The following is a 13,607-nucleotide window of genomic DNA, read 5'->3' on the forward strand; positions in this document are numbered from 1 at the left end:
TCCTCCGGGGGCTTTCCTCCAATGGAGCCCCTTGCTGCACTTTCCTTTCCCATCCACACTTCAAGTAGTGTCTAAAATGGTGGGCTCTGAGTTCCCTCTAAGGTGAACTTACATCCTGGTTATACCTCTAATTGTCTAGAAGTACGCTTTTAAAACACATGCAACTAGGCAGCTGTTGGACAGGAACAGTGAAGGAGGCCCTGGTTGTAGAGGAACATGCTGCCACATTGAGGACATGGGACAGTACAGAACACAAGGACCTTTGGCTGCCTAAATTCCCTCACTATTGCTGTGAGCTCGGCACAGAGTTGGGAACATCTCCCAGGGTGGATGGAACCCTGGGCATCATAGCTCTCCAGAGGGGCAGGGTAAAGCTCTCTGCTCAACTGGCTCAGCCTGGCAGTGTGAAGCAGCAGGTCCCTTAAGGCTGACATGGAGATGCGGTTCCCATAGAAGTTTAAAACCCTGAGCTGGGAGCAGCAGCTCAGGATAGGCAGCAGGGCCTGGAGCTGGGAGTCAGTGATCCTGCAAGCTTCCAAGTCCAGGCTCTTCAGGGTGGCTGCAACAGTCTCCAGCAGAATTTTGAGGGGCTCTGGACTGAAATTGGTCAGTTTGATGCCCCTCAGTTCCAGGTGTCTGAGCTTTCTGGTGTTTGGAAATCGGGAAAGATAATTCCAGTCAGAATCTGACAGCCGGCAGTTGGTTATTGAGAGAGTCTTCAGGGGGGTCTTCAGGTGCCTAAGGAGAAACCAGGCAGTTAGTTCTGAGGAGCAATGTCAAGGTGGGAGAAAATAAATTGGCCCAAACACAAAGTCACCCTGGTCATCTGACAATAGTCCACACTTAGGATGCTGCCTTTTGCAGAATCTGGTCATTCATATCACCTCCATGTCAGGGCGAGTTTCACCATCATTCCTGTGACAAGATGGGTGCACATCTCTATGGCTCCCCTCCTCACTGCCAAGCAGAAGGGCACAGCTCTGTCCACAGGAGATCAGGGGGAGTCATCTACAAAGGATAAACCCAGGCAAGACGAAGAAAACCCACAGGGGTTGTCCACCTGCAAGGCTCACACTCTGTACCCTCCATCCCTGCTCCTCAACCTCAACCCCAGAATCACCATCTGAGGCTCAGAGCAGTCTTCCCCGGGGGACCATTAGAAGCAGCTCCTCTGCTCCCCACCGGAGAGCACAGAGCTTCCCTGTTGCAAGGTGCAGGTGTGGGGGCTTCCCTCCTCCAGCGCCTTCTCCTCTACACCGTCTCCCACCACCTTCGCTGGATAGGCCGCCCAGAAAAGGACCCTCACCCACGCTCACTAGTTTCTGCCCCCCCCCCCCAACTGGCTCCCAAGCAGAGTTATGCTTCCCAGACCATGGGCCCTGGTTTAGCCCTTTGCTCTAACACAGGTTAGGAGATAGAGCTTCAGGATACAACAGGAACAGATGATGGGGTATTTACCTTCCAGTGCCTTGTTCACCATTAGAGTGTCAGTGGCTGGCACACAGTAGGTGTCCTTTTATATTTACTGATATTGGTCTGCAGAGGAGGCTCACCCCCCTTACTCACCCCAGCACCTGCTCCAGGTGGCCCTTTAGGAGGAGGACAGCATCCACACAGAACTTCCGCAGGCAGTCCAACCTGAGGAACTGCGAGGTGAGCTGGGCGAGCAGCTGCTCCTGCTCCTCTGGGGAGGTGTGGGCAGGCATGCAGACCTGGGAGACAAGCAGCTTCCTCAGGTTCCTCATCTGGCCCAAGAAAGGAGCATAAGCAGCCAAGGTTGAGGTTGCCCAGGTGCAGTGCACTTCCACCTTCTGGACAGAGTCCAGCTGCAGCAGTCTCAGGACCTTCCTGGTGTGGCGAGTGGGTTTCCCAAAGATCTTCAGCCTCTTGCAACACAGGTGTACCATGTCCCTTCTCTGTGTGAACCACAGGAACAGGTGGGTCTGGAATTTGTCCAGGGGCCTTTCTGTGAGGCACAAGTCTATGACTACCTTCAAGGGTGGCTTAGCTGCCATTGCTGGAACATGTTTCAATTTTCGATTCTTCTTCATGGCCTCTGATGAGTGGGCATCCACCATGGCTCCAGACCACGTCCTCCAGAAGTTGTGGCAAACATTTCGCAAATCCAGCACCTGCAGTTTCCACCTCCTGCGGGGATGAAAGCAGAGTCTCAGACCTGAAGCCCCTTCCTTCACCTCTCAGCTGCTGCTCCCTGCTCCACCTCTTCCTTCTGTCTCACTTTTCTCCACCCACTTCCCTCCAATTGTGCCTGGCCCCCACGTGTACCAGCTGAGTTAGAAGCAGGTTCAGTCTAATTCATGGGTCACCACAGTTGCCACAAGCACCTCCACATCCAGAAGCCCCTCCCAGATGGGGCTTAGCATGGCCAAGTCCTCTCCACCCCTCCTTGCTGGCAGAGGAGGAAGCCCTTGGTCCACCCTTCAACATCCACTCTCCCTGGATCCATCAGTCACTTCCTTGGACCCCCAGGGTGTTCCCTTCCAGGCCACCTGGGTCCCCCTCACCTCGGGCGATCCTGCTGGGCAAGCAGCATGTCTAGCCCATCCAGTGCCATTCGGATCATCTCCAGCTGTGGCTTCTTCATCAGGGCCCCCAGGGGCAGGCAGGTGAAGGGCCAGGCCTGCACCATTTTCTTTAGGACCTCAGTGTGTCCCCTGCTGAAGGCCTCCACAAAGAGTGGTGGGAAGAGCTCTATGGGCATGTCCTCCAGATCCAAGATGGCCCTGGACTTGTCACTCAGCAGGCTGCGCCCTGCCAGCTCCAGCAGCATGGGTGGGGACTGGATGCTCATCCTGGGGAGTCTGAAAGAAGAAGGATCCTGGAAAATTGTCCAGGGAAAAGGCCAGCCACTGGGAAGGGGGTATAGGGAGTCTAAAAGCTCTCATCACCCTCATGGGGGAAAAGTCTTTGATTATTTATTATTTTGTCCTAATACATAGGGAGTTGGAGTGTCATGTAACCTAATGCAGTGGTAGGCTCCTCAGTTTCAGCAACTGCTATGGCTCACGAAGGACATGTCCTCACATGGATGACATTAGTTGTTTTTTTTTTTTTTTTTCCATAGATGGACACAACACAATGCCTTTTTTTTTTTTTTTTAATGTGGTGCTGAGAATTGAACCCAGGTCCCGCATGTGCTAGGCAAGCACTGTACTGCTGAGCCACAATCCCAGCCCGGGTGACATTAGTTTTAATTTTAAAATCATTAAATGAGCAATTATAATAGCACATGTTCATATTATAAAATATTTGGAAATTACAACAGAGTCTCATGGATATCTGTTACCTATGAGAGATTCTGCCACCTTAGGGGGGAGTTGAAGAGAACAAATAGATCAGAACAGAGTTTGTGAAGTGTTGCATGAAATAGTTTTAAGCTTTTGTGTAATTTGTTTAAACAATAAAATTACAAAACCACATAGGCCATAAGGTATAATTTTGGGGACTGGGACTGGGTATTAAACTCAGAGCACTCAACCACTGAGCCACATCTCCAGCCATATTTTGTATTTTAGTTAGATACAGGGCCTCACTGAGTTGCTTAGGGCCTCACTGTTGCTGAGGCTGGCTTTGAACACCAATCCTCCTGCCTTCTCAGCCTCCTGAGAAGATTGGATTACAGGCACATGCCATCTCACCTGGCAATAAAGTTTCATTTTAAGGGCACACAAAGTAAATATCTTAAATGTCAAATAACAGAATTCCAATAATTAGAATGATATAGAATTCCAATCATTCTCTTTGGTTAAATAATATTAAAGCGGCTTTGGCTGGAACTCAGTAGTGAAGCGGTCACCTAGCATGTGTGAGGCCCTGAGTTTGATTCTCAGCAGCATATAAAAATAAATAAATAATGCACTGGGTATATAACTCAGTGTGTAGAGTGCTTGCCTCACATGCACAAGGCCCTGGCTTTATTCCCCAGCACCACCAAATACATAGATAGATTCATAAATGTGTTGTGTCCCTCTCAACTAAAAACAAAAAAAAAATACAGAAGAAGATGTGGGCCTTTTGCAAATGCCTGTGATTCTAGCACCTGGGAAAGCTGAGATAGGAGGGTCACAGTGGATTCAAGGCCAGCCTCAGAAGAGTAGGTGCTAAGCAACTCAATGTGACCCTATCTCTAAATGAAATAAAAAATAGGCCTGGCAATTTGGCTGAGTGGTTGAGTGCTCTGAGTTCAATCTCTGGAACAAAAGGAGAGAAAGAAAGAAAATTGAAAGCAACATAAATTAAAGTGGAAATCCTAATGTTCAGCATAAAGTTAAAATCACACTGAGAAAAAATCTAAGTCTTAAATTCATGCATAAGTAAAAATCAAATACAAAATTGTTCCTGCCTCCGCACAGATGAGGCGGGAACCAGGTAGTGCTCAAAGCGGTGATTGACTTACAGGATCTGGGCAGATGGGCCAGACTGGGATCCTCAGCATGCCAGGGTTGGAGTCCTGGGCTCCAGGACTCTTGTGTTTCTCCTCTGGCTCTGAAGAAGCTTTTATTGACCTCCCTGACCACGCCCACAACTCCACATTTTGACTAGCATGCAATTAGATAGCAGTATCTGATCACATTCCCAATCTCCACCCATGTAACCCTGATTGGATTTTCTTTCTCCAGATTAACTGATTGAGTGGGATTTTCATGCATGAGCACAGAATAAGGGAGAGTGAAGGTCAGGGATGCCTCCGTCCATGCCATGGACTGAATTTTGCACATATGTGACCCTCCTGTTCCTGCCTGTGAGTCAGAAAAGCCTTTAATCCCTAAACTAAGAAAAACTAAAACTCCAAAATATATTGTAAAGGAAATCTTAGCCCCATCAAAATTATTTAAAAAATAATTTTAAAAAAATTCCAGAGAGAAAACGGGTTTTTGAAGACAGTAGCATTACCAGTGAAGGAAACAGAATGGCCACCAGATATCCAACTGCCAAGAGTCACGTAGGTATCCAGTTACTGTACAGCACATCTAGGCCCACACAGAGAGGAGGCATGGACAAGGAGGGTGGAGTCAGTCTTCAAAGCTTAGGGAAAGGCTTCTTCATTTTGTCTCTTTGTACTGGGGATTAAACCTATTGGTGCTCTTCCAGTGAGTCACATCCCCAGCCCTTTCTATTTTTTTTTTTTAATTTAAAGACAGGTCCTCAGGGAATTGCTTAGTTCCTCACTAAGTTGCTGAAGGTGGCCTCAAACTTGCCATCCTCCTGCCTCAGTCTCCTTTTAATGTTTTAAAACAATGTAGGTACTGACTTTATTTTTATTTTTCTTTGGCACTAGAAATGGAACCTAGGGGAGCTGTACCACTGGGCTACATCCCAAGCCCTTCTCATTTCATTTAAATTAATTAAATTATTCATTTATGTAGTTTTGGTACCGAGGATTGAACCCACGGGCACTGTACCACTGAGCTACACTGCCAGCATATTTAATTTTTATTATTATTATTATTTTTATTTTAGGACAGGTTCTTGCTAAATTGCTGAGACTGGCCTCGAATTTGAGATCTTCTGGCCTTAGCCTCCTAAGTTGATGGGATAACAAGTGTAGACCATCAAACCCCATTTCAAATTAAAAGTTTTAAAAGGTTCAGCATTTGCCTAGCATGTACAAGGACCTGGGTTTGATCCATAGCACCAAAAATAAATAAATAAACCTCTAAATCCAAAACCTGTGTTCAAGTATAGTTGTTAAGGTTGTTTGTTTGTTTTTTTTCATGAATCTGATTGTAGTTACTTTTAGGAAAAAATCCAAATGGTAACTTATATGATAAACACTTAGAAGAGCCATGGTTAAAAATCTGTTGGTAATTTGCTATAATCAGCTATTAACAAGGTGATTTGGTTGTTTTAATATGGTGTCCAGAATTATGTCTGACAACATGTTAGTTTTTTTAATGAATTTAGTGCAATTTTGAAGCAAATATTAATAAACAGCCAAATAAATATAACTTGAAAAAATTATGTCTTATTTGAGAGGGTTTCCCATCATATCAAATTAGGCTAGTTGGGTTAATGTCTCTCTTCTAGAAATTCCTTGAGAATTTCTGGAGCCCTCCATAATATCTCAATGTTAGCTCAAGGTCAAGTGACAATGTAGAATTTGATCCTAGAGAAGTTAATCAACAATCTCAAAAGGTTTAAAGCACTTAGTGAAAGTAGGGTCTTAGATCATTATAAAGATAAATCATTTAGCCAGAGTGATGAAAGATTTTGAAAGCTAATACAGAAAGTTATATCATAGGAAATAGTACTTCAACTTTTATCCAAGATGACTAAGCTTTCCTTTTTTTCAAGTAAACAGAGACCTTGTTAAAGCCAAGGTAAAACTCCAGAGGCTGAAGATTCAAAGCCAGCCTCAGCAAAAGCAAGACCCTAAGCAACTCAGTGAGACCTTGTCTCTAAAGAAAATACAAAATAGGACTGGGGATAGGGCTCAGTGGTCAAGTACGCCCCTGAGTTTAATCCCCAGTTTGTGCCCCACCCCACCCCCAAATAAAACCTAATCTGAAGCATAAAATGTTACCTGCCCCCAGTACTGAGCATTGAACCAGGGGCACACTACCACTAAGCCATGTGCCGAGTCATTTTGATTTTATTTTGAAACAGGCTTGACAAATTGCCAAGTCTCATCTTAATCTTGCCATCCTCCTGCCTCAGCCTCCTGGGAAGCTGGAATTACAGGCATGGCCCACTTCACCTGTCTTGAAATGCACTTCTTAGAGTGCAAAGCTCTTTGACAGCTGTTCATCTGGAACATTCACATGAAAGCCATCACAATTTTTAATTATCTTTGGTATCATTTGCCCACCAATTTCAAAATATGCTTGAGAATGAACCATAATAGTCTCAGCTGGAGTGCAGAAGAAAAGTCTCTTCTGGAGTTCCTTGGAATTTGTGGGTCCCATTCTGTGTTTTATTAATCTCTTGAGAACCAGAGATAAAATCTTATGATCTTGTTTGGAAAGTCAGGGGTTTGGAAGCATTTCTTTTGTAAAAGATGGTAGTTTTGGCAAAGTCCCCCTGAAAGTTCCTTTGATCAAACTATCAAGCTTAAGGACCTTCTCCTGCATGATCCCCTGGCCTCCACTTCTGTCAGGTTTTGGTACAAACGAATTCATTTTGATTTGCAGACTTTCACAGTAGCAGCATCAGCAGGGACACTGTGGTCATGGAATATTCTAAGCCATGGTTAGTGTTGGCTTCCTTGAATTGTGTAAATTTGATGGCAATCATTGGCACTCACATGGCTGCTGGACTCTGTGTGTGTGTGTGTGTGTGTGTGTGTGTGTGTGTGTTAGTACTGGGGATTGAACCTGAGGCATTTTACTACTGAGCTGCATTCTGAACAACTTTTCTTTTTTTTTCTGTTTTTTTTTTATTGGTTGTTCGAAATATTACAAAGCTCTTGACATCTCATATTACATATAATAGATTCAAGTGGATTATGAACTCCCATTTTTACTCCAAATACAGATTGCAGAATCACATCGGTTACACATCCACATTTTTACCTAATGCCCTATTAGTAACTGTTGTATTCTGCTACCTTTCCTATCCTCTACTATCCTCCCTCCCCTCCCCTCCCCTCCCATCTTCTCTCTCTACCCCATCTACTGTAATTCATTTTCCTCCTTGTTTATTTTCCCCTTCCCCTCACAACTTCTTATATGTAATTTTGTATAAAAAAATAAGTAAAATAAAGGCTTTGTGTCCAACAATTTTTCTTTTTTAATGAGAGAGGATCTCAGTATGTTACCCAGGCTGTCTTGGAAATTTTGATCCTCCTGCCTCAGCCTCCCAAGTTTCTGGGATTATAGGTGTGCATCTTGGTACCTGGCCATAGAGCATTTAAAACCCTTGAGAGACTACATTGCACCAGGGGGCAAGGGCCATACCTATAAGATGAATGGTAGCCTTGGACTGTGAAATTCCTCTGGATGAAGCTTCTAGGGACCCCAGATTTATCCAGCTGAATATGTCAGTGATGTAGGGTGTGCTCTTTGATAAAAGGCTATAAATTCTTCTTTAAAAACATTTAGATTTTTACCAGAAATATCATTTTTTACTAGTTAGGACACAAGTGACTTCCTGATGAACAGCAGGTCAAAGAGGTCACTTCTCTGGAGTCCTCCTGAGGCCCAATCCCTCTCAGATTGCACTGCTAGTAGAAAATTCAAAGTGTTCAAACTTTTTATAACAGCTGCTAAAATATTAATAAGTGATTTTCTTTCCAATTTAGAGATTCCTACGTGAGGTACAATTTTACTTACAAAAGAATGAAATCCTGAGCCTTTTCTGGTCATATGTGCATTAATCCATTTTCTGTTACTGTTATAAAATACCTGAGGCAGGCTCAGTTTATTTTTTTAAACAGATTTATTTATCCCACAGTTCTGAAAGAGCAAGGCCAAAATCAGGCAGCCCTGTTGGTTTGACCTGTGGGAGGAAGCCAGAGCACAACCCGGGGCTCAGGCTCAGGCTCAGGCTTCTAAACAGCTCTCAGGAGGACTGACGAAGCATCCCAGGAGAGCCATTCCTTTCTATTAACACACACCCAACGACCTCCCAGGAGATTCTGCCTCCTAAAATCACCACAATTAGGTTTATCTTTCTAATACATGAAGCTTTCTAATACATGAAACTGCGCCAAACCATAGCATAGGGATACAGCTTGATGTGACCAGAGCCATCTCAGTCATAACCACCATTTTACCCACCAGTTGATCCTGACACACATCCCAAGTCCTGGAGGCAACAAAGTTGTTAACAATCACAGAAACATGTTGTCCCAGTCTCTGATACCCAGACCTTTACTTTTCTTTTGCCATTTCTTTTGTACTGGGGATGTAATCCAAGGATGTTTTACCCACATTTACTTTTTATTTTTTCATTTTAAGACAGGATCTTTCTAAGTTGCTGAGGATCCTTCTGAGTCCCCAGGCTGACCTTGAACTTGCCATCCTTCTGCCTCAGCTTCCTCAGATGCTGGGATTACAGGCGTGCCTCCACCAGGCCTGGCCTGACCTGTTTCTTAATATCCACTGATGTGTCAGACACATTATTGTTTTTGAGAATATCTAGGTATCATTCCAGTGGAAGTCCAGCATCTTACTGTTTCCTGAGACATGCTTCTGTCCTTTAGTCTCCAACAAACAGCACTGGATGCAATCCTGGGTCTATCTGTCCCTAGTATTGGTCTCATGGACCCACCTTCCTTCGTAGGTTACATAAGTTGCTTTGAGACAACTGTCAAGGGCCACAAGCATCCTGGAGTGTAGTACAGGGCCACATTTCTCTGAAGCACAAAGTAGTTGGGCTTGGGAACACATGACAGACTAATCAGAGGTCAATTTATGTAGGACCTTCAGTTAGGGATGTCACCAGCTTTTTAAGAGGCATCTCTGGCCTTTCCAGGTAGGAGACAGGATGAGCTACTGGGCTCGACCCACTTAGGTGGAAAATTTTATTTTAATTTGTTGTTGTTGTTGTTGTCACACAAGGATAATCATCACACAAGGATAATTATCTACTATTCAGGAGAGAAAGGGTCAAAGTAAATCCCATTATCCAACCCTTGTGGTATGATGTCACAGTCCTTTACCACATCTGCCTCTGCACATTGAAAAGAGGAATGTGTAGTTTAAGTTAGATACAAACAAAAAAAATTCTATGAATTTAATAAAGTAAACCCTATATATCATCTCCAATTAAGAATAATTGAGTTCCTCTAAAAATATACCCTAAGCATCTATTTTGAACCCTGATGCAAAGAAAACACCACCAACTCCAATTTTAAATTAAATTAAATTAAAACAAGCTTGTGTTTGTGTACATGATGAGACTGATCAGCGGATGTCTCTCCCAACACAGGCTAAAGACCAGTCCCCCAGCACTCCAGGAACAAGGTTTTATAGCTCAAAAAGTTGCAAAGGGGATGTCTTGAGAACTTACAGCTAACAGTATTTTGACAAGTATAATACAAAGGCAGATATTAGGTTAATGATCTACAGGGCATGATATTTCAAAGTAGGGAGTAAATTTAAATCCCAATATTAGAATTTATGAGGTGCCACTGAGGTTTCAGAGATGGTGGTTATCTGGTCAGGGAAGGTCAGGCATGGGTGGGTTCAATGCACAGGCAGGAATTGCAAACAAGTTTAGAAATTACAATAATTTATAGTAAAAAAGAAATAAACTTTTCATGGCTTTGTGACGAGATGGTTGTCAATTTTAAGATGGAATCAGGCTGGGTTCATCACTATCTATCCCATACAGAAAAGTATAATTTATCTAATAGAGATAAATTCTATTGCCTCTAGAATTTCCTTTGAACCAATGTCTAGTTGTTAGTTTTTTATGTGTGGTTGACAATATCATGGTTCTGTTCTGATTTTATTTGTATTGTTAAATATGAGGGAGAAATGCTAATTATCAGAATATACTTGGAAAATACTTGAGTGTGCTTGGAAAATGATTAATTAATCCATTGGATGGTTTAATCCACTGATTAAATTACAGCTCTCATGATTTGATCATTTCTCCTCTTGTATTCATACAGCAGCTGTTTTTTTAAGTTTAAAAAAACTTTTATTACAGTGTATTTTTACATACTTATATACTGTAATAATTTGTTATATTTTTGGTTATTGTTGTTTTCTTTCGGTGACTAATGTATGAATCACACTTCCTCATGGGTATGTATGTGCAGGAAAGAACTCGGGGTTGCTACTATCTGTGGTTTCAAGCATCCACTGGGGTCTTAAAGTGTCCCCTGAGGATACAGAAGAGGGGCTGCTTTACTGGGATATGCCACCTCGGAAATTGTTGACAATAGGAAACCAAAGACTTCAACCCTTTAATTCTCAAGTTTCTATCCATTTACTTAAAGAATCACGTTGATGTGCCAATATTGTACCAAAGACATTGTGCAGGAAGATGGTCTAGGAAGGCCAGGTTTGGCTCCATAAAAACAAGCAGGAAGGAAGAGAATTCCATGGTGGGGGTGGGGGGAGCCTAAATTATTTGAAGCATTTTCTTTCCGCTGGAGGCTACTTAACAGCGGCTGGTGTGCTGGGGCTACCGTGCGCACATATTCTATCACTGATCCGCGTCAACAGCCCTGTGCAGCACTGACCCATCAACCATGAAGAAACAGACTCGGAGAAGGCCCCCAGCCTTTCCACCATTTCCTATGGGTTACTCCCAACCTCGTGGAGGCAAGGGGAGGGCAACCAGGACTTCTGACTCCTAAACGTTTGCTTTTTGCTAATGGCCCCTAAAATTGTAAGTAAATTTTATGTAAATTTTTTCTAATGGAGCACAGTGAGCAAGGACTTGAGGGGAACACCCAAAGCACAGTGGGAGCAGATGCCAGTCCTTGCAGGTAGCTTTCCTCCCAGGGGTGCTCTCTGTGGTGTGCCCTTGGGTTCCCCACCAGCTCTTCCTGCAGACCTGGGCATTCTGAAGTCAGAGGTGGCTTTCTGGGGCAGCTGAGGAAGTCTGTGCCTCCTGCAAGGACATACAGCTTCCCCATCTGGACAGAAGGGCACTTCCTGGCTTTCCACCCGGTTTGCTCCAACCCCTCCCCCACCGTGCCATCTTCTCCAGCTTTTTCCATGCTGTCCTAGTCCAAGGGATCCAGGGCCCTTCTAAGGACTTGTTCCAGAAATCACAACGCACAAAAAGAGCTTGTGATGAGGCGGCTCCTGCGTTGCGTTTTGCTAATGGCCCCTAACCTGGAAGGAAGTGGGGTCCCAGGAGCAGACAGGGCAGTGCCATCTGGGGAGCGATCAATGCTGACAGATCCCAGCGCCTAGGAGCTGCTGGAGACGCGAATTCTTGGTCTCCTACACGGAGCCTGTGAGAGTGGGACCCAGGAATCTTTGTTGAACAATTTCCTTGATGGATTTTCAGGCATGCTAAAGTTTAGGGGACCAAGGCATCTCGCCAAGGGGCTGGGCCATAGAAAGCACCTATAAGCTACTAAATCCTCTGCCCAGGCAGGTAGAGGCTGTGAATCTTTCCCTACTAAACACTAAAGTTGCCGCCATGGGCATGGGGGGGGTGGGGGCGGGGGGGGGGAGGGGGGTTGGTGACTTAACTGGGCCTCTGGGCTTTCTTGGTGATCTGATCTGAGCTTTCTCAGTGACTCCATCCTTCCCACCTAAAGGGTGAGTAACCTTTCTTAATACAGCAGCTTTTAAAGGACACCTCCCTCATATCTAAACCATGATTGGGACAAATGCCTTTGACCCATGTACACTTCTTCCCAACTTCTCAAAGAGCTTATAGCTTCCACCCTCAGTGGATTATAGAGACTGGATTCTTGCCTGCTAAGCTCCTCTAACAAGACTGGTTTTAGCTGGAGTAATGGCAACTCATCACCTTGAACTAGGGAGAGGAGGGAGGTGGGCCTGGAGAGGTGCCCCCAGGGCAAAGCTTGCCAAGAGGCAGTTGGCATGCTTGCATAATGTTGCAACATTGCCTGAGGTCATTTTCATTTCCAGAAGGCCCTTGAGAGGACCAACAGAATGAATTAACAAGAAATAGGGACACTATCAGAGGACTCAGTAGCACCAGGTGGGAAAGACTGGATTGCACTTGAGTGACCTAGGGAAGCTTGGCACCCTGGGCAACTTGGCTGGAGGCTGATGATTTGCACTACACAGAGGAGTAAAGCTTCTCTTGGGTCAGGGATATTTCTGTAGTGACAAGGGTAGCAAGACTGGCCATGCAGGCAGATGGGGAGTTGAGGCCCTTGGTTCTTAGAGAGGACATGAGGCCAGGCTCTGCCTGCAGCAGGAGTCAGGGGATCTCTAGTCCAGGAAAAGCAAAGCCCAGCAGGAAAGCTAGATTCAACAGCAACTAGGATACAGTTTCCAGTTTCATCTACCCAGCGACCTCCAAGATGCCCCATATCTCAGGTACAAAAACCAAGGCCTTGGGGCCAGCACCTAAGTGAGTCCTAAAAGACTCTGAAGGCCAACATCAGATTGCATTCAAGTTCAAGCTCTCCAAGCATCAGGACACTACCTAGGTGCACCAACAGTGCTTCCTCCCCCACCACTGTGTCTAATAACAAAAATAAACAAACAGAAAATCACTTTCTGGGGTGGGGGAGATCTAGTTTTGAATTAATTTTCAAGTCTGCTCTCCAGAGTGAGCACCAAACACAGAAAAATGAAATCTGAAGCCAGAGCCACCTGTTTATGAGCCACTAGGGGACAGGCTTGTTCCAGTGTGTCCCATCTCCCCCAAGCAATTTTTCACTGCTGGGTTCTAGAGCCAGATTTCATTGTGCCCAGTAGAAGGAATGGTCAGCTCGTGGGTGGACTCTGCCTCAGGTCTGGGTTGTCCACTTGCCCTTAGCTAGTTTATTTTTCTTTCCCTTCTTCTCTTCCTCCTCCTTCTTATTGTCTTTTTGCCACCCTTTCTCCTCCCCCTTCTTTATCTCCTTCTTTCTTCATACTGGTCATTGAACTCAGGGGTGCTTAAACACTGAGCCACATCCCCAGCTCTTTTTATTTTTTATTGAGGCAGGTTCTCACTAAGCTGCTTAGGGCCATGGTAAGTCGCTGAGGCGGGCT

The 13,607-nt window shown here is 44.7% G+C and overlaps 1 protein-coding gene across 1 annotated transcript in view; it reads right to left on the minus strand.

Moving 5' to 3' along the window:
* Window positions 1-2,812, minus strand: part of LOC143402180 (PRAME family member 5-like) — a 38,718-nt gene extending 35,906 nt beyond the window's left edge. Inside the window, exons 1-3 of the mRNA XM_076859600.2 lie at window positions 2,526-2,812; window positions 1,567-2,148; window positions 433-738 (exon numbers count right to left, since the gene is read on the minus strand). Of these exons, the coding sequence (XP_076715715.2) occupies window positions 433-738; window positions 1,567-2,148; window positions 2,526-2,812 (1,175 nt within the window). The remainder of the gene's footprint in view (window positions 1-432; window positions 739-1,566; window positions 2,149-2,525) is intronic.
* Window positions 2,813-13,607: the final 10,795 nt, after the last annotated feature.

Source organism: Callospermophilus lateralis, chromosome 6 (genome assembly GCF_048772815.1).
Source record: "Callospermophilus lateralis isolate mCalLat2 chromosome 6, mCalLat2.hap1, whole genome shotgun sequence".
NCBI classification, from domain to species: domain Eukaryota; kingdom Metazoa; phylum Chordata; class Mammalia; order Rodentia; family Sciuridae; genus Callospermophilus; species Callospermophilus lateralis.